This window comes from Oncorhynchus mykiss, chromosome Y, assembly GCF_013265735.2.
Source record: "Oncorhynchus mykiss isolate Arlee chromosome Y, USDA_OmykA_1.1, whole genome shotgun sequence".
Classification (NCBI taxonomy): Eukaryota; Metazoa; Chordata; class Actinopteri; order Salmoniformes; family Salmonidae; genus Oncorhynchus; species Oncorhynchus mykiss.
This window is the reverse complement of record NC_048593.1, coordinates 19,993,980-20,011,919: the sequence shown is the minus strand read 5'-3', so window position 1 is coordinate 20,011,919 and position 17,940 is coordinate 19,993,980. Positions and strand designations below refer to the sequence as shown.

Genomic DNA, 17,940 nt, shown 5'->3' with positions numbered 1-17,940 from the left:
AGTTTAGCTTCGTCAACTTGCTTAATGGTCACATCCTAATGTCTCTTGAATAAACCCCACAGTCTCACCATTTCTAAAACATTTGAAAGACATACAGTAGTCATTATACCAATCCCAATAAAGTCTAAGATGTATGTTCAGGCCAAACAGAATTCTATTACTTATTGAAATCTTTTCCGTTGGATCTTAACTAATGAAATCAAAATTGAATATTGGATGAATTATGTCATACTGTGATAACGTACTAGGGCATTTCCTAGTCTGACGGTTATCTGTGAGGCATTGTCCACCTAATTAAATACAATGGCAATCATTGATCTGTCAGAGACGCCTAATGCCAGTTATATTATCTCTCAACGGAAGACACAAAGATCTCTATCTGAGAATAGACTATGTAGCTTCTAGTAGTCTGGTCGCCAGCAATGAATTAGATGGCTAATATTTCTCATTGTTGCACAGATCATTTCCCATCTCTGGTCAGTTACACTCTGTCCATCCATCTTTACAATAACACACTCAATCAAAGGTTATTCATTTCAACCTGTCCATCAACTTGGCACGGGTTGCTTTTTTATTTGATCAGAAAGAACCAATTGAAGAAAAAAAAACAGTCAACTAGTTAAGCGCTATTATATGTGTGTGATAATCTAATGGTGCTATTTACTGGCAGCCACCGACAAAAAGAGTTTTACAAAAGAAGAGGAAGAATGAGTATCAGATGCAAATGTATCAGTAATTCTATCCAGATAAACAAGAGTCTTCTTTCTCTCCACACATGAGCACTACTACCCGCCACCTAGTCCCGCGTTGCCATACCTCCAAAATCACGTCGTTGTCACACCTGTTTTAGGGAAGCCTGGTTCAAGACAAAGCTACACGTCCTCGAATACCTGTCCTCCTACACACTTTCTCATTGAGACGTTTGTGTATCAACAGTTTTAATAAGATGCAACATTTTTCCATAGACACCCCGCACATTGTTGTTCCCCACAACGTAAACACCGCGTCAAATATGGCTCTTTGATTGATGTTGAAGAAATGGTTTAAATTTAACACCGGTTTCAACCACAAATCAACAAGAGGGTTTTACTGTTTGGTTGATTTTTAAATTTAATTCATGTTTGCTGACAACAACAAATATGAATCCAAATGTGAAATATTTGCCCAGTTTGCTGTCTGTATAAACCTTTTTTAACCAAAGTAAGAATTATTTATATTTTCCTTCACTTTCTAAATATCTGCTATACTGGAAAAGAGGTTGTTTAGAAGTAATATAAGTTTATAAGCTCCCAACTGTGCCATGCTGTTATGAGAATTTCGTTATCAATGTTCATAAACTTCAATTCATCTACTCAGTCTGCAACCCAGAGTTTGTAAGATTCTGGTTGAAAAACATGCAAAACCCGACTTGGAGGCACCCTGCACCCAAAAGCTGTTCAGTCAACATCCTGACCCATAACATCCACCTGCATAGAGGTGACTGCTTTCTAAATCAAGTCAACTTTGTTCAACAAGATGCTAATATAACATGTTAAAACCACCCTACTACTGATGACCCTCATCTGGATCAACCCTGGAATACAATGGAATGAAAAAGCAAGGCTAAATGAATCACAAGGTAAAACACCACAAAATAGATGAAAAGGTGGCTGATCGATAGTATGACCTTATTGGCACCTTTTGGTGTTTATTTTACAGTCAAGTGGGAATACTTCAATTGAAATAGGAAAGGATAGGGTGGCATATACTCATGTGCAGCGAGATAATAAGGAGACCAAAGACATACAATCAAACAGGAGAGACAGACAGGCAGTCAGTCACAGCAGAGAGTATTGGTATGCAGACATCACGACAGTACCTAATACAAGTTGCACTGCAACATCATCACATAGCTGCGTTACATAGCAATCTACAGCCACTAAAAAAATGTGGTTTATTATCCTGCATTAGTGGGACCATTATGAAGAATAGCAGTAAAGAGCGGTTGCACCTGTACTTGGTGTTCACCTCTCAGGGAACCAAGTCTCACATACCATGTTAGTACAGGACGAACAGAAAGTGGTATCACTCATTCTTTTTTCTTTTTTTTTACACAAAGGCTCCAGGACACCACAGAGGAGAAGTGGCACGATAAAACCAGTCTTGCATGAATCATTACATTAGAGGCCTATTAACCAAGGAGTCACTTTAATTCCACTAGCCAACACAACAGCCCTATTCTCTGAGCCACGCCCTGCTCCAGTGGTCACACTGCCACTGAGGACCAGGGCTCAATGCACATTCAATATATACCAATCCTTCTCATCTTCAAGTCTCTTCTACGTGCAAACCTCTCTCTTACCCTCTCCACTACTCGATCCCCTTGGCTTGTAGGACCTTTTGGTGTTCTCAATATACATTCACTTTAAGGGAAACAAAATGGGACATTTACACGCTGCTCTGCTTCTAAAATGGTGGGCAATAGGTTATATATACTGGTGCGTCACTTAAAGGGCACTTAGAGAGACATACATGCGATGCTGCACAGTCATTGTGCCCTCCAGGTCAGGAGAGCTCAGCTTCTCATCATATCAACCATTTCAATGAAGGTTTGAGGTACACAACTGGGTGTGTTGGAATAGAAGGGGAGAAATATCGACCAATGTGTGACCGGGATCAAAGTCTCTGGATTAAATGGTTAACAACATTGTGTTGGAATGGTAGATCACAGCACATCAACTTTTTCATTTAAAAAAAAATCTACATTTTTAGTGTGGTGTGTGTATCGGTCCGGAAGTCCCTCTAACAAATGTATTTTGTACAGCAGCTGTTGTCATGGTGATTGTCAGGGATGGATCCTGTAGCTCCCTGTAGCGGTTTTAAATGTAGTCCATGATGTCCAATCACATAGGATATACTGTGATGAGAGGGAGGGTAAACATAAAGGCTGGTCCAATAAGGTAGGATCCTAGTGCATCACAGTAGATCCTTGGAGTGATCAAGTGGGAGTGGAATCCTGGGAAGGCCCCAGTTAGGAGTGGTAAGACTGTGGTGTTCCTGGATTTTTGCCCAGTGGGCGAGGCTGACTTTATTATAGGAGGGTTGACTCGGGGGTCCCTCCCCTCAAGGAGTGGCCATCCCAGATTAGTGTGCAGGCCATTTTAAGTGGAGTGGTCAGTTGGGGAGATCCAAAAGGAGTGGTACAATGCGGGGTAAAAAGTTCAAGGTGCTTTCATCATGACAGAAGTGGTGAGTTGAGTGTGGAATCCAGTAGGAGTGCTACAGGAAGGGGGGTCAGATAGAGCTGGAGCCCAGTGTGGTTGTATTATGGTGTCTGTATTCAGATGAAGGTGGAGTCCATGGTGCTGCTGTCATGCGTGCTCCGGGCGCAAGCCTCAAACAGCTGTTTGATCAGAGCAGACTTCTCCTGCTCCAGCTGAGTGATGCGCTTACCCTTATCTGTCACCTCCTGCACCGGGATGGAGGACGAGAGACATGGACAGGGGGGGAAGATCGTTTTGAGTTTAAACAAGCATTTATTGTGCATTAAAGGAGTATACATACAGCTCCTGTGCATCTTGGAGAAGACATAGGTAGAGGTCAGACCATCATAAAGGGACAGTGGTGAGATGTTCAGGAAATCTGGACATTTACAATACATTGACATGATATGTTCAGTTTACCTGGGTGAGAAGGCGGTTCTGGTCCTTTAGTCTCTGAATGGCTTGTGGGGGGGCAGGAGGCTGGGAGCTGGAGGAGATCACTGTGGGCTGGGAGCTGGAGGATGGGAAAGACTGCTAAGAGGGAGAGAAAGAAAGATTATTCCCCATGAATTACCATGTTTCAGTAACGACTAGTGTTTAGGCTTGACTATACTCTGTTTCTAAAACGTAGAACTACCTCTCAACATCTAATTGCCACTGGGAGGACTCCAGTAAGAGGAAAATAAGTCCCTTCAAAATTGCCGTGGAATTCAATTTGACCTTAGAAATGACACAGTCATATGAGACAACCATCCCCCATTTTAAGAGCAGTGAGGACGCTCAGTTAGACACAGTCAGGGAAGGTGTGTTATTTCAAGACGCACCACTCCAGAGCAGGAAATTAGGTCATTAAGGCAACGGTTGACTTCCTGCAGCTTGGGAAGCAGAACATTCCTGTGACTTTGATTCTGGGATTCTGCGAAGGAATCCTGGTGGGAGAGAGAAAGAGAGTAAGAACCGGACAGTTTCAGATTATTCATACACTGTATCATCCATTCCTACTAAATTGTATACATGCCTTGGGTCATGTTTATTAGGGCATGCAACGGAAAACGAAAAGGAGCGTTTCTTATTGAACCTCAATAGTAGTCCCTCGCTGTTTCAGTTATTTTTCCATCTGTTTCTTGCCTACTGAACAGTCATTACCGTGCAGTGGTTGCTTTGGCCCACGTGTCTCTGTCTCTCGGTGACGTTGTGGATCTGAGTCTGGTACCACTCTCTAGCCCGCTCCACCACGCCCAGACCGGCCAGCAGAGAGTCCTTCTCCTGCTCCAACTCCTTCATCTGCTTCAGCTGGAGGGAGGGGGGAAAGGGAGTCAATTTCTCTCTTACTGTCATCGTCAATATGGGTCACTTACCTGAAGTCATTTGGCGAACCTGTCCCCTCAAGCTTATACTCATCCTGAGCCCCAAACAAAGCTTGCATGTCAATATTTATGATGGTTATGTTGTTTTGGGTGACTTGGGAAATCTGCACCCTTCTATTTGCATATTTGACTGCCGCTTTTGTTCTGAGACAATGGCACCGGGCCAATTGTGCCGGAGTGGTACCCTGATCTCAACAGGAGAGACAATGTTAAGAGCAGCGATCAGCCCGGCGCCATGGCAACCATGCAGAGACCTAAGAATGGGAAAACAGTAGCCACTACAACAGGTCGTCCTGTCCCAGTGACAGGTAGACAGCATAGAGTTCTGCTGACCATCCTATCCTCCAGTACCACAGCACAGGCCCCATTCCTGGCATTCAGCCACCCTCTCTATACACTATCACCGTTGGGAAAACCATGTCTCTACAAAGGCCTAGTTCCCAATGACATAATGCGGTGGCCAAACCAACCAGTATTGTCAAAGTCTACTGATCCTGTCGTTGTTGTTATCTGATCTGGACTGTAATTAGCCAGGGTAAACCTCTTGTGCCATCACTGCATACTAAACACATTTCCCCTTTCAGCTCTGGCCATGCTGGGATGAATGGGAGCTGCAAACAGAGGAGAGGAGAGCGAGGGATGAAAGAGAGGTTGGGGAGTGGGGGGTGGGGTTGTGGCTGGAATGAAGCGTGACGCAGAGTGTCAGGCTGTGTTTGTGTGGTGGGCCACAGGCAGGGAAAATCTGCTCTGTAAAGAGGGGAGAGAACAGGGGGAGGAAAAGTTGCAGAGGGGAGAGGGGGTACGGGAGGGAAGAGCTGGCTGACAAAGCTAACATCACCAGGGCTGCAGGTGGCCTCGCGGTTAACAGCGTAACTGAGAGGTCTGTGGTTTGAATCCCCGAGCCGACGATGTGCCCTTGAGCAAGGCACCTAACCTTAATTGCTCCTGTAAGTCGCTATGGATAAGAGCGTCTGCTAAATGACTTGAATGTAAATGTTAAAATGACAAAGCGTACTACAACGGCATGACACAGATGATGTTGTCGTATCTAAAATCACAAAGTACAAAATCATGGGCATCAGGATAATCTACACAACAGCTCCAAACAGTACAAACTACCATACACCTGCTAGGGCCAGAGGAACAAACATTACAACTAGGAGTTTACTGGTTATCAACAAGACACCAACTGAAACTGGTACTTTCCACTAGCTTCAACAACACATCAACCGCAGACACAGAACTGTTAAATATTCAATTAGTTGACAAACAGTTATCTCTCCCTGACTCTGCTCATAACTCCATAGTTACATTTTGACACTGCTCAACACACATCTGCAAGCGTGTAATAGACATACACATACATGGAAACAGCTCAATGACCAAACAAGACTCTCTTTCCTGACCTCTCTCCTCTAGTTGTTCTCACTCACCCCGAGGAAAAAGTGCAGCGCCTTGCTGCTGTACAGACTGCTGCTGAGAGGGATGAAGACAGTGGTGTAGGCTGCCCAGACAGCTGTCCAGGCTGGGCCGGGTGGGCCAAGCGAATCCCCTGCTTCCAGGCCCCTGGGCCCGACCCGGCTCATTACAATGAGGACAGGCGGCCAGAGGGGGGAGGGGGGAGCAGCTCCCTCTACGACTTCACACAGAGAACGAGTGGAAGGAGAGGAGAAGACATAGAGAGGGGGATAAAGTAGGGCTCAGAGAGAAACTGGAGGCAGGGGGATAGAAAGAGAGAAAAAGAGGGCGAGAGGAGGCATGGAAAGGGGGCAGGGGATTGGGAGGGCCACAGGGGGAGAGGGGTTGGACTGAGTGAAAGGTGGGAGGGGTGTAGGGAAAGGGGTTGAATGGGGGAGTTAATGGTGGGTGTTGGCCAACAGAAACAAAGTGACCTACAGCAGTTGCAGTCTGCACAGAGCAGATAGGCCTGTTTATCCATGAAACTGTTCTCCACCTCACCCCCACTCTAGATAAAAAGTTAAACTGACCCCTAACACCAACCATATCACTGAACACCAGTATGAGACCACTTTCACGTTGTCTGTGGGTCACAAAATACCTGTTTTCACTGGCAGTGAGAACATGGTTGCTTGACTGCCTCTCTGAAAACTGTGCATAATGCAACAGTGTGTGTGTGTGTGTGTGTGTGTGTGTGTGTGTGTGTGTGTGTGTGTTAGCGGGCGTAAGTACCATTACATAATCCACCCCGTTGGTGATGGTGTGGCGTCTCTGCTCATCTCGGCTCCGCCCATGGCGTCTGGAGACAGTGAATCCCGTGGCTGACTCACTCTGGGACCTCGGTAACCCAGCCTCCACAATACCTGGACCAGAAATTGGGCAGGAATGGGTGGTCAGAAAGATTTTTTGCTGATTTCATCAACTGACTTCCAGGTCTTGTCTGGAACACAGGTATCAACTGTCTGGTTAGTACAACTATGCTTTGGGTAACTGGATAATTAATACATAAAATGTAAACATACCCATTTGCTGTGAGGAAGAACAAACTTGTTTGCACTTCTATAATGTTAGTATCAAATACATAGAGCTAGATGGACATGAACATCAGAGAGAAGTTCTGACTCACTCTGTTGTGTTCAGTGCATCACGGTTTCCATCTATGATAGAACTGAACTGTCCCCCAGCCAACAATCAAAAGAGACATTGTCACCAAAACTCCACATCAAATCAAATTGTAATTTGTCACATGCTTTCACATAAACAACAAGTGTAGACTAACAGTGAAATGCTTACTTACGGGCTCTTCCCAACAATGCAGAGAACATTTTGGAAAATGATTTTAAAAATAACGAGGAACAAACACAAAATGAGCAATGATAACTTGGCTATATACATTGGGTACCAAGTCGATGTACAGGACTAGGAGGTAATTGAGGTACTATGTACCTATAGGCAGGGGTAAAGTGACTAGGCAACAGAATAGATAATAAACAGAGTAGCAGCAGCAGCATACAGTAAGTGATGAATCAAATGAGTTGGTGCAAAAATGGTCAATGCAGTCTGGGTAGCTATTTGGGTAACTATTTAGCAGTCCCATGGCTTGGGGGTAAATGTTGTTCAGGATCCTGTTGGTTCGAGACTTGGTGCATCGCTACTGCTTGCCATGCGGTAGCAGAGAGAACAGTCTATGACTGTGTGTGTGTATATGAGTGAGTGAGTGAGTGAGTGAGTGAGTGAGTGAGTGTGCGTGAACGAGGGAGAACACGAAAGAGACAGAGAGAGAGAGAGAGAGAGAGAAAGGGGAGAGGCCACTACTCAGAGTAGTGAAATCTGTAAACCCTGCAGTGCCTTTGGTGGCCACACGAGGGTGCTACCCTCCCTCCCTGCTAACCTTATCAACCCTATCTGGTTGGGTTGTATTGAATGGGGATAAATTACAATTCTGGGGGAAGATGAGAATACAATGTAAGAACTTATGTATATAAAAACAGTTCAGGTGATAGTTGATAACAGAGCAGAGAAAACATGACCCATTTCCATGTTGTATCCGGACTTCCAGAAATCCTGTTAATCGGTAACTGGAGATAGTTCCTTGAGGGCAGGAGTATGCGGGGTTCAGAGGGGTGGAGGGAAATATGTAGAGCACCTAGTTTAGTGGCTCTAGATAATCGTCAAGTTGGACTGTGGCACCCAAAGAGGATACTGTTTACCAGTGTAGGTAAGCCTCATTTGCATGCCTTGAAACAGCATTGCTAATTGAAAGAGAGCCTAATGGCCATTTCTACTTTTTGTTGTTGAAAACATTTAAAATAATAACACAAGGAATAAATACACAATGAGTAATGATAACTTGCCTATATACATGGGATACCAGTACAGAGTTGATGTGCAGGGGTACGAGGTAATTGAGGTAGATATGTACATATAGATAGGGATAAAGTGACTAGGCAACAGGATACATAATAAATAGTAGCAGCAGCGTATTTGATGAGTCAAAAGAGTTTGTGCAAAAAGGGTCACTACAGATAGTCCTGGTAGGTATTGGTTAACTATTTATCTAACTATTTAGCAGTCTTATGGCTTGGGGGTATAAGCTGTTCAGGGTCCTGTTTGTTCCAGACTTGGTGCATCGGTACCATTGCCGTGTGGTAGCAGAGAGAACAGTCTATGACTTGTGTGGCTGGAGTCTTTGACAATTTTTAGGGTCTTCCTCTGACACCACCTGGTATAAAGGTCCTGGATGGCAGGGAGCTCGGCCCCAGTTATGTACTGGGCAGTACGCACTACCCTCTGTAGCGCCGTGCGTCTGATGCCAAACAGTTGCCATACTAAGTGTTGATGCAGCCAGTCAAGATGCTCTCAATGCTGCAGCTGTATAACATTTTGAGGATCTGAGGGCACATGCAGAATCTTTTCAGCCTTATGAGGGTGACGAGGCGTTGCAGTGCCTTCTTCATGACTGGGTTGATGTGTGTGGACCATGATAATTCCTTATTCATGTGGGCACCAAGGAACTTGAAGCTCTCAACATGTTCCACAACCGACCCTTTGATGTGGATGGGGGCATGCTCGGTCCTCCGTTTCCTGTAGTCCACAATCAGCTCCCTTGTCTTGCTGACGTTGAGGGAGAGGTTATTGTCCTGCCACCACACTGCCAGGTCTCTGAACTCCTCCCTGTAGGCTGTCTCATCGTCGTCAGTGATCAGGCTGTGTCGTCTGCAAATTTAATGATGGTGTTGGAGTCGTGGGTGAACAGGGAGTACAGGAGGGGACTAAGCACACACCTCTGAGGGGCCCCCGTGATGAAGGTCAGCGTGGCGTAGTTGTTTTTGCCTACCCTAACCACCTGGGGGTGGCCTGTCAGGAAGGATTCAGTTGTAGAGGGAGGTGTTTAATCCCAGCATCGTTAGATTAGCGATGAGCTTGAAGGGCACAACGGTGTTGAACACAGAGCTGTATTCAATTAACTGCATTCTCACATACAGTGGGGCAAAAAAGTATTTAGTCAGCCACCAATTGTGCATGTTCTCCCACTTAAAAAGATGAGAGAGGCCTGTAATGTTCATCATAGGTACACTTCAACTATGACAGACAAAATGAGAGAGAGAAAAAAATCACATTGTAGGATTTTTTATGAATTTATTTGCAAATTATGGTGGAAAATAAGTATTTGGTCACCTACAAACAAGCAAGATGTCTGGCTCTCACAGACCTGTAACTTCTTCTTTAAGAGGCCTCTACTGTTACCTGTATTAATGGCACCTGTTTGAACTTGTTATCAGTATAAAAGACACCTGTCCACAACCTCAAACAGTCACACTCCAAACTCCACTATGGCCAAGACCAAAGAGTTGTCAAAGGACACCTTATACAACACTGTAGACCTGCACCAGGCTGGGAAGACTGAATCTGCAATAGGTAAGCAGCTTGGTTTGAAGAAATCAACTGTGTGAGCAATTATTAGGAAATGGATGACATACAAGACCACTGATAATCTCCCTCGATCTGGGGCTCCACGCAAGATCTCACCCCGTGGGGTCTAAATGATCACAAGAACGGTGAGCAAAAATCCCAGAACCACACGGGGGGACCTAGTGAATGACCTGCAGAGAGTTGGGACCAAAGTAACAAAGCCTTCCATCAGTAACACACTACGCCGCCAGGGACTCAAATCCTGCAGTGCCAGACGTGTCCCCCTGCTTAAGCCAGTACATGTCCAGGCCCGTCTGAAGTTTGCTAGAGAGCATTTGGATGATCCAGAAGAAGATTGGGAGAATGTCATATGGTCAGATGAAACCAAAATATAACTTTTTGGTAAAAACTCAACTCGTCGTGTTTGGAGGACAAAGAATGCTGAGTTGCATCCAAAGAACACAATACCTACTGTGAAGCATGGGGGTGGAAACATCATGCTTTGGGGCTGTTTTTCTGCAAAGGGACCAGGACGACTGATCCGTGTAAAGGAAAGAATTAATGGGGCCATGTATCGTGAGATTTTGAGTGAAAACCTCCTTCCATCAGCAAGGGCATTGAAGATGAAACGTGGCTGGGTCTTTCAGCATGACAATGATCCCAAACACACCGCCCAGGCAATGAAGGAGTGGCTTCGTAAGAAGCATTTCAAGGTCCTGGAGTGGCCTATCCAGTCTCCAGATCTCTACCCCATAGAAAATATTTGGAGGGAGTTGAAAGACCGTGTTGCCCAGCAACAGCCCCAAAACATCACTGCTCTAGAGGAGATCTGCATGAAGGAATGGGCCAAAATACCAGCAACAGTGTGTGAAAACCTTGAAGACTTACAGAAAACGTTTGACCTCTGTCATTGCCAACAAAGGGTATATAACAAAGTATTGAGATAAACTTTTGTTATTGACCAAATACTTATTTTCCACCATAATGTGCAAATAAATTCATTAAAAATCCTACAATGTGATTTTCTGTATTTTTTTTTCTCAATTTGTCTGTCAGGCTTCTCTCATCTTTTTAAGTCGGAGAACTTGCACAATTGGTGGCTGACTAAATACTTTTTTTGCCCCACTGTAGGTGTTCCTTTTGTTCAGGTGGGAAAGGGCAGTGTGGAGTGCAATATCGATTGCGGCATCTGTGGATCTTTTGAAGTGGTATGCTAATTGGAGTGGGTCCAGGGCGTCTGGGATGATGGTGTTTATGTGATACCATGACCAGCCAAAAAATGTCATGGCTACACATGTGAGTCATTCAGACAGGTTACCTTGGCATTCTTGTGCACGGGGACTGGTGGTGTGCTTGAGACATGTAGGTATTACAGACTGGGTCAGGGAGAGGTTGAAAATGTCAGTGAAGACACTTGCCAGCTGGTCTCACTACGTGTCCTGGTAATCCGTCTGGCCCTTCGGCTTTGAGAATGTAAGACTGTTTAAAGGTCTTACGCACATCGGCTACAGAGAGCGTGATCACACAGTCATCCAGAAACAGCTGGTGCTCTCATGCATAGTTCAGCGTTGCTAGCCTCGAAGCGTGCATAGAAAGTATTTAGCTGGTAGGCACTGGACAGCTCACGGCTGGGTTTCCGTTTGTAATCCATGATAGTGTGCAAGCCCTGCCACATCCGACGAGCATCAGAGCTGGTGTAGCAGGATTCGATCTTGGTCCTGTATTGACACTTTGCCTGTTTAACGGTTCGTCGGAGGGCATAGCGGGATTAGCTCATTGAAACCAGCAGATCTAGCCTTTAGCTCAGTGCGGATGTTGGCTGTAATCTTTGGCTTCTGGTTGGGATATGTATGTACAGTCACTGAGGGGACAAGTCATCGATGCATTTATTAATGAAGCAGGTGACTGATGTGGTAAACTCCTCAATGCAATCGGATGAATGCCAGAACATATTCCAGTCTGTGCTAGCAAAACAGTCCTATAACTTAGCATCTGATTCATCAGAGCACTTCCGTATTGAGCATGTCACTGGTACTTCCTGTTTGAGTTTTTGCTTTTAAGCAGGAATCAGAAGGATAGAGTTATGGTCAGATTTACCAAATGGAGGGCGAGGGAGAGCTTTGTATGCGACTCTGTGTGTGGAGTAAATGTGATTTCAGTTTTCTTGAATTAAAGTGACCGGCCACTCTGGGTGAGCATTTTCTTGTTTGCTTTTGGCCTTATACAGCTCGTTGAGTGCGGTCTTAGTACCAGCATCAGCTTGAGGTGGTTAGAAACTACGTAAAATTAAGATGAAAACTCTGTTGGTAAATTATGTGGTCTACAGTTTATCATGAGGTATTCTAACACCTCAAGACGTCCTTAATATTACAGATTGTGGACAAGTTGTTGTTAACAAAGAGACATACACCACCTCCTCTGCGCTTCTCCAAACGGTCTCTGGCTCCAGAGACAGTTTTTCCAGAGGTGAGTTGTTCCTCACACCTCATGGGTAATTTGCAGTCAGACGGGTCGGAAAGGCCAGCTCTGACAAGCTCTCTCTCGCTCTCTCTGTCCAACCACTTCCACATAGCCTCCCCTGCCTGCGTGGCTGCCTACAGTTCACTGCTCAGGTACACAGAGATAGAACAACAGGCACTGCAACCATGAAAAATGCTCAATCTGTCCTCATCTTTTTTCAGTGTTTAGAGCATTGTACAGCATGGACGTCATGTCGCCCACACAGTGACGTTGTCCAGAAGCTGCCGTTAAGAGTGTGGGAAATACTTCATAGTGTTCCAGGGAAGTGATACTTGTTATTATGCCTTTCTTTCAGCTTAACTTTGGCAGGGCACTAAAGCATTGGGGTCAGTAGTTCTGTTAAACATAGTCCACAGTCCAGCTCCATCCACTGGCCCATTACCCTGCTCCAATACCACATCAGCCTCTTCACATTACCCTGCTCCAATATCACATCAGCCTCTTCACATTACCCTGCTCCAATACCACATCAGCCTCTTCACATTACCCTGCTCCAATACCACATCAGCCTCTTCACATTACCCTGCTCCAATACCACATCAGCCTCTTCACATTACCCTGCTCCAATACCACATCAGCCTCTTCACATTACCCTGCTCCAATACCACATCAGCCTCTTCACATTACCCTGCTCCAATACCACATCAGCCTCTTCACATTACCCTGCCCCAATACCACATCAGCCTCTTCACATTACCCTGCTCCAATACCACATCAGCCTCTTCACATTACCCTGCTGCAATATCACATCTGCCTCTTCATATTACCCTGCTCCAATACCACATCAGCCTCTTCACATTACCCTACGCCAATACCACATCAGCCTCCTCACATTACCCTGCTCCAATACCACATCAGCCTCTTCACATTACCCTGCTCCAATACCACATCAGCCTCCTCACATTACCCTGCTCCAATACCACATCAGCCTCTTCACATTACCCTGCTCCAATACCACATCAGCCTCCTCACATTACCCTGCTCCAATACCACATCAGCCTCTTCACATTACCCTGCTCCAATACCACATTAGCCTCCTCACATTACCCTGCTCCAATACCACATCAGCCTCCTCACATTACCCTGCTCCAATATCACATCCGCCTCTTCACATTACCCTGCTCCAATACCACATCAGCCTCTTCACATTACCCTGCTCCAATACCACATCAGCCTCTTCACATTACCCTGCCCCAATACCACATCAGCCTCTTCACATTACCCTGCTCCAATACCACATCAGCCTCTTCACATTACCCTGCTCCAATACCACATCAGCCTCTTCACATTACCCTGCTCCAATACCACATCAGCCTCTTCAATGAGTTCCACAGCCGGGCAGACGTGACCTCTCTCCATGATTTTGGACATCCCCCAAGAGTCTGCATCCCAAATGGCACTATATTTCCTACATAGTGCACTAGTTTTGACCAGAGCCAAGTAGTGCACTATGTAGGGAATAGGATGCCATTTGGAACACAATGAGAGCGAGAGAAGAGAGAGCAGGGTAATGGTAGCTTGGCCAGGGGTGGGCAGGATTTCACCGCTGCAGTGCCTCAATTACTCTGCACGTAATCTGTGCTAATCCAGCGGGTTTGCTGGGGGAGATTACATTGCCATTCACCACACTCTCCAATCCCATGGCTCTACAGAGAGTAGTGGGTAGCGTGGGTCTATGGCACTGATATAAGTATCTAGCCAGGGCCTCCAGGCTGCTTCACGGACATGTCCCTGTTATAGATACAGACAGGATTGGACTCAGCAGGGCCATTAGAGGGAGAGAGAGAAAGTGAGAGAGGGAAGGGGGGGGGGGGCTGTGTGCACATAGGAGAGAGAGAGCAGGATTTTCTCCATAGCTTTCCCGACTTCAGTGAACACAGGTCAGTCTAATGAGCGAGACCAGGAAAGGACCAGGGAAAATTGGGCTGATGATCCCAATAGGAGGAGCCCAGAGCCCAGTCTAAACTCTGGCTAAGCATCCGGAAGACATGATCTGTGACTCACTCTGGATGAGCTGGAGGTCAATTATTCAATTACACACTCTTCACTGCAGCAGAGAGATTTGAGAGGCATACCAGGGCTTTGAAATAACGATAACAAAATAATGTTAGCTGAGCTCCTCCATTAGTAAAAACCCAGAGTGTGTGGAAGGATTGACCCCTAGCTGTGGCCCCAGGTCATGGGCTCTGTTTTAATGTGGACATTTGTCAACAAATCAAATATAATTGTATTTGACACATCCACCGAATACAACAGGTAGAGACTTTAATGTGAAATGCTTACTTACTAGGCCGTTCCCAACTATGCAGAGTTAAGAAATACAAATAAATACAATAATAACACAATAGGAATAAAATACACAATAATGAGGCTATATACAGGGAGTACCAGTACCAGATCAATGTGCAGGGGTATGAGGTCATTGAGATAGATATGTACATATAGGCACCAGGATAGATACTCATAAGAGTAAAATAAGAATAGAGTAGCAGCAGCATATACGATGCATGAAAGTGTGTGTATGTCCTCATTGGTTTTTAGGAGCATATACCCACGTGGGTGATTGAAACATGAACTGAGGTCCACACTCATAATGCACCTTAAAGTTGGTTGCCAACCGCCATATAAAGTCCAAAGAAAAAGAAGAAGCATGAAGGAGGAGAGATTTCTAGAAACAAACTCAGTTTACCCTTTTATCTGTGGATTCATTGTCAGAGTAATGGACTTTATGCATTTCAGGTAAAATAACAACCCAATGTTTATATCGCAGGACAAATTAGCTAGCAACAGCAAGCTAGGTAGCTAAATTGCCATGCATGTTTAATGCTTTTCAACCTAGTCTAGTCAGCATGTGATGCTAAACATGTTGGAACCTGGTGCTAGTGCTGCAGTTGTTTAGTGATGACAGTCTGGTATAGAAATGTGTGTAATGGGTGTGTGTGTGTTTCCAACTCCTCTACCTCCACACATGGGTCAATGAGACTGAGGCAGCAGAATAGCCCTGATCTGTTTATACCCCAGTTGATCTTATTGCTGAGGACGAGTACTGATCGCTTAGCATAGTGAGAAACAAAATACATAGACATGATGGGGAGATGGATAGAGATGGTGGAAGACTGGTCCTGATTTGATTGAGCTTTGATAATCAAACTTACTTGGTTTTTGGAGACTTGACGACTCGAAAGCAAGGGACTCTGTGGACCTCACCCGACTCTTCTGTGGATGCGTCTGCTTCCCCATCCGAACCGAATCCGCTCGATATGAACCGCTTTCGGGCACAATGGTTATCCGTTCCAAACTTCTGCCTGTTCTCTCATAACCCGTATTGGTGTAACGCATGGGACCCCCTACGACCGAGGTGACTGGTGGGTGTCCAGTTTTCCCCTCATTATGTCTGGACCGACTCTGAAGTGAGGACGCGCGTTTGTGATGCGTATTTGTCCCATTGCTTGGACCCAGTGGGCGAACTTTGTTTTCAATCAGAGTTCCGACAGAGCAGGTAGAGAGCGGGGCAGGTTTTTGCGCTGGCATATGGTGCCGTTTGGAGTGCAGGAGTGCTTGTTTCGGGTGCAGGGAAACCTGAGCCTTTATGTGGTTGTTGTTGTCCGCTTTCGGCATGGAGTATCGCAGCCCCGCCACGAAGCGCTCAAATGTCAGGCAGCCATGAGGTGGGGCCACCAGCCTCAGACACTCCAGAACCCCGCCGGACAAATCATGAGTATCTGCCCCTTGCCATCTACTCTCAATCTCCGATATGTGCACATATCCTCTCTTCCCATCATCAAGGATGTCAAAGAGTGTCCTCAGACTGTGTAAAAAGGCTTTGGGTAACCCATCTGTTGAATATTCCGTGTCTTTGGGCTGCATTTTACCGGTTATGCCTGTCTTGCCTTGTCTTCTTGTGCCAATCCTACCGTAAATTGTCGACGGCCCGTTCAATTTGCAGCTACCATCAGTATCAGTTTCTATCAAAGCCATGAAGTTATCAATCGTTGAATTGAATGATATCAAAATCAAACCTCACCAATATATATCTTATAATGTGGTTATAACCAACGTCTTACGCGAGATACAAAAATAAATGTGTTTATAAGTAGCCTACCCTACCTGTCTTTATAGACTATATTTCTCCAAAACAGATTAGAAATCCGACCAGCTTTTCTTTATGCCTTCGCTTAACGAAAGTATCTACTTTCCCTCCCAAGTCTTGCGGCTCCAGCATACCTTTTTCAACAGGACCGCCCTTCAAACATCTGCGCAGATTTGTCCAGGGACGCAGCCATTGGTCATGGTCAGAATTGCCGTGAGCTTATTGGTTGGAGGTTGTGGAAGGCAGAAGTTTGAGTTGTGCTTTTGTTATTCATAAAGCCGGACGTTATTCACCCTCGGATTCGTACCCTACCCGCAGGAATTTTTTTGTGAGGAAATATGTTTCCTTACCCTCCCTACATGTGGGTTTTATTGTTAAAAAAACCAGAGGCAGTCTTTTTTACAATATGTTTATTATAATGTTTGTACATAGTATCATGCTTATGATACATTGTGACACAATGTATAGCCTACATTGTATAACATTGTATCACAGAGCTACATTCCATTGAAAACTTATCTTTCAGAATGTTCAACATAGAGCTTTGTATGGCTTCATATTACCAAAAATATCATAAAAGATCTTTAGAAAAAGGGTTCTTATAACACAAGTCAAGTCTTCTAGTCCCATTTTATCCTATAGCCTCGCTTGCTCAGACTTGAATTCTTATCTTATCCCTTGAGCTCAACTTTGAAATTGATGTCATTTAGTTTCACTGCAAAATATATCACAGGCTATGCATTTATGATCTATAAATTAATATCCTGTCACACAGTAAACACAGCACTATTGCAGACGTATTGATTGTTGAGAGAGAGTTCAATGGGAGGGGTGCTCTTTTACTGATCGGTAGGTTCACAGGGTCATGCAATTGAGTCCTCAATGCTTAATGCTTTCTGTAAAGGAAATTGAATTCCCAAAAGTATATAACCTAATTAGCCAAATCCCTTCTATACAAAAATAAGTAAAATATTTCAAAAATGTTATGACTGTACCACAGAGGATCATTAGCTTCTTTTTAAAAAATCAAGTTGTGGATTGTTTTTAGTACTGAGCGATTAACCGACATTTCGGGGGTTCGGTTAGGGACTATTAAACAACTAATTGACCGATGTCAGTTCAGTTAGGCTACTTGAATTCCATTTAGTTCGGTTTTTCTTTGCCAAACGCGCCATTTCTCGAGAGAAATAAAATCACTAATGAAAGAGACCAAGTGAAGAACTATGTTTGACGCTGGGCTGAAGGGAGTTGTAGTTTTCATTAAGCAAATATTCCAATTAGTTCCGCACAGAAAGGTGGCAATTAACTACAATGACATTAATCCATTGCGCCTGTTTTCTTGGCTCAGAGA

General features: G+C 44.8%; 1 protein-coding gene across 4 annotated transcripts; it reads right to left on the bottom strand.

Annotated features, from left to right (window-relative positions):
• Nucleotides 1–530: 530 nt before the first annotated feature.
• LOC110509783 (suppressor APC domain-containing protein 2) lies at nt 531–16,556 on the bottom strand. 4 transcript variants are annotated; one of them, XM_036967695.1, is made up of 6 exons: nt 15,655–16,556; nt 6,800–6,930; nt 4,389–4,535; nt 4,067–4,171; nt 3,663–3,776; nt 531–3,448 (listed from the first exon to the last, which is right to left on the bottom strand). In XM_036967695.1, exons 1-6 carry the CDS (start codon nt 16,475–16,477, stop codon nt 3,320–3,322), a joined length of 1,449 nt encoding a protein of 482 aa, XP_036823590.1. In that variant the 5' UTR covers nt 16,478–16,556; the 3' UTR covers nt 531–3,319. The 4 variants fall into 4 exon arrangements, with proteins under 4 accessions (XP_036823590.1, XP_036823591.1, XP_036823592.1 ...); XM_036967696.1 differs by having other exon boundaries at nt 3,663–3,773; XM_036967697.1 differs by lacking the exons at nt 6,800–6,930; nt 15,655–16,556 and adding an exon at nt 6,043–6,386.
• Nucleotides 16,557–17,940: the final 1,384 nt, after the last annotated feature.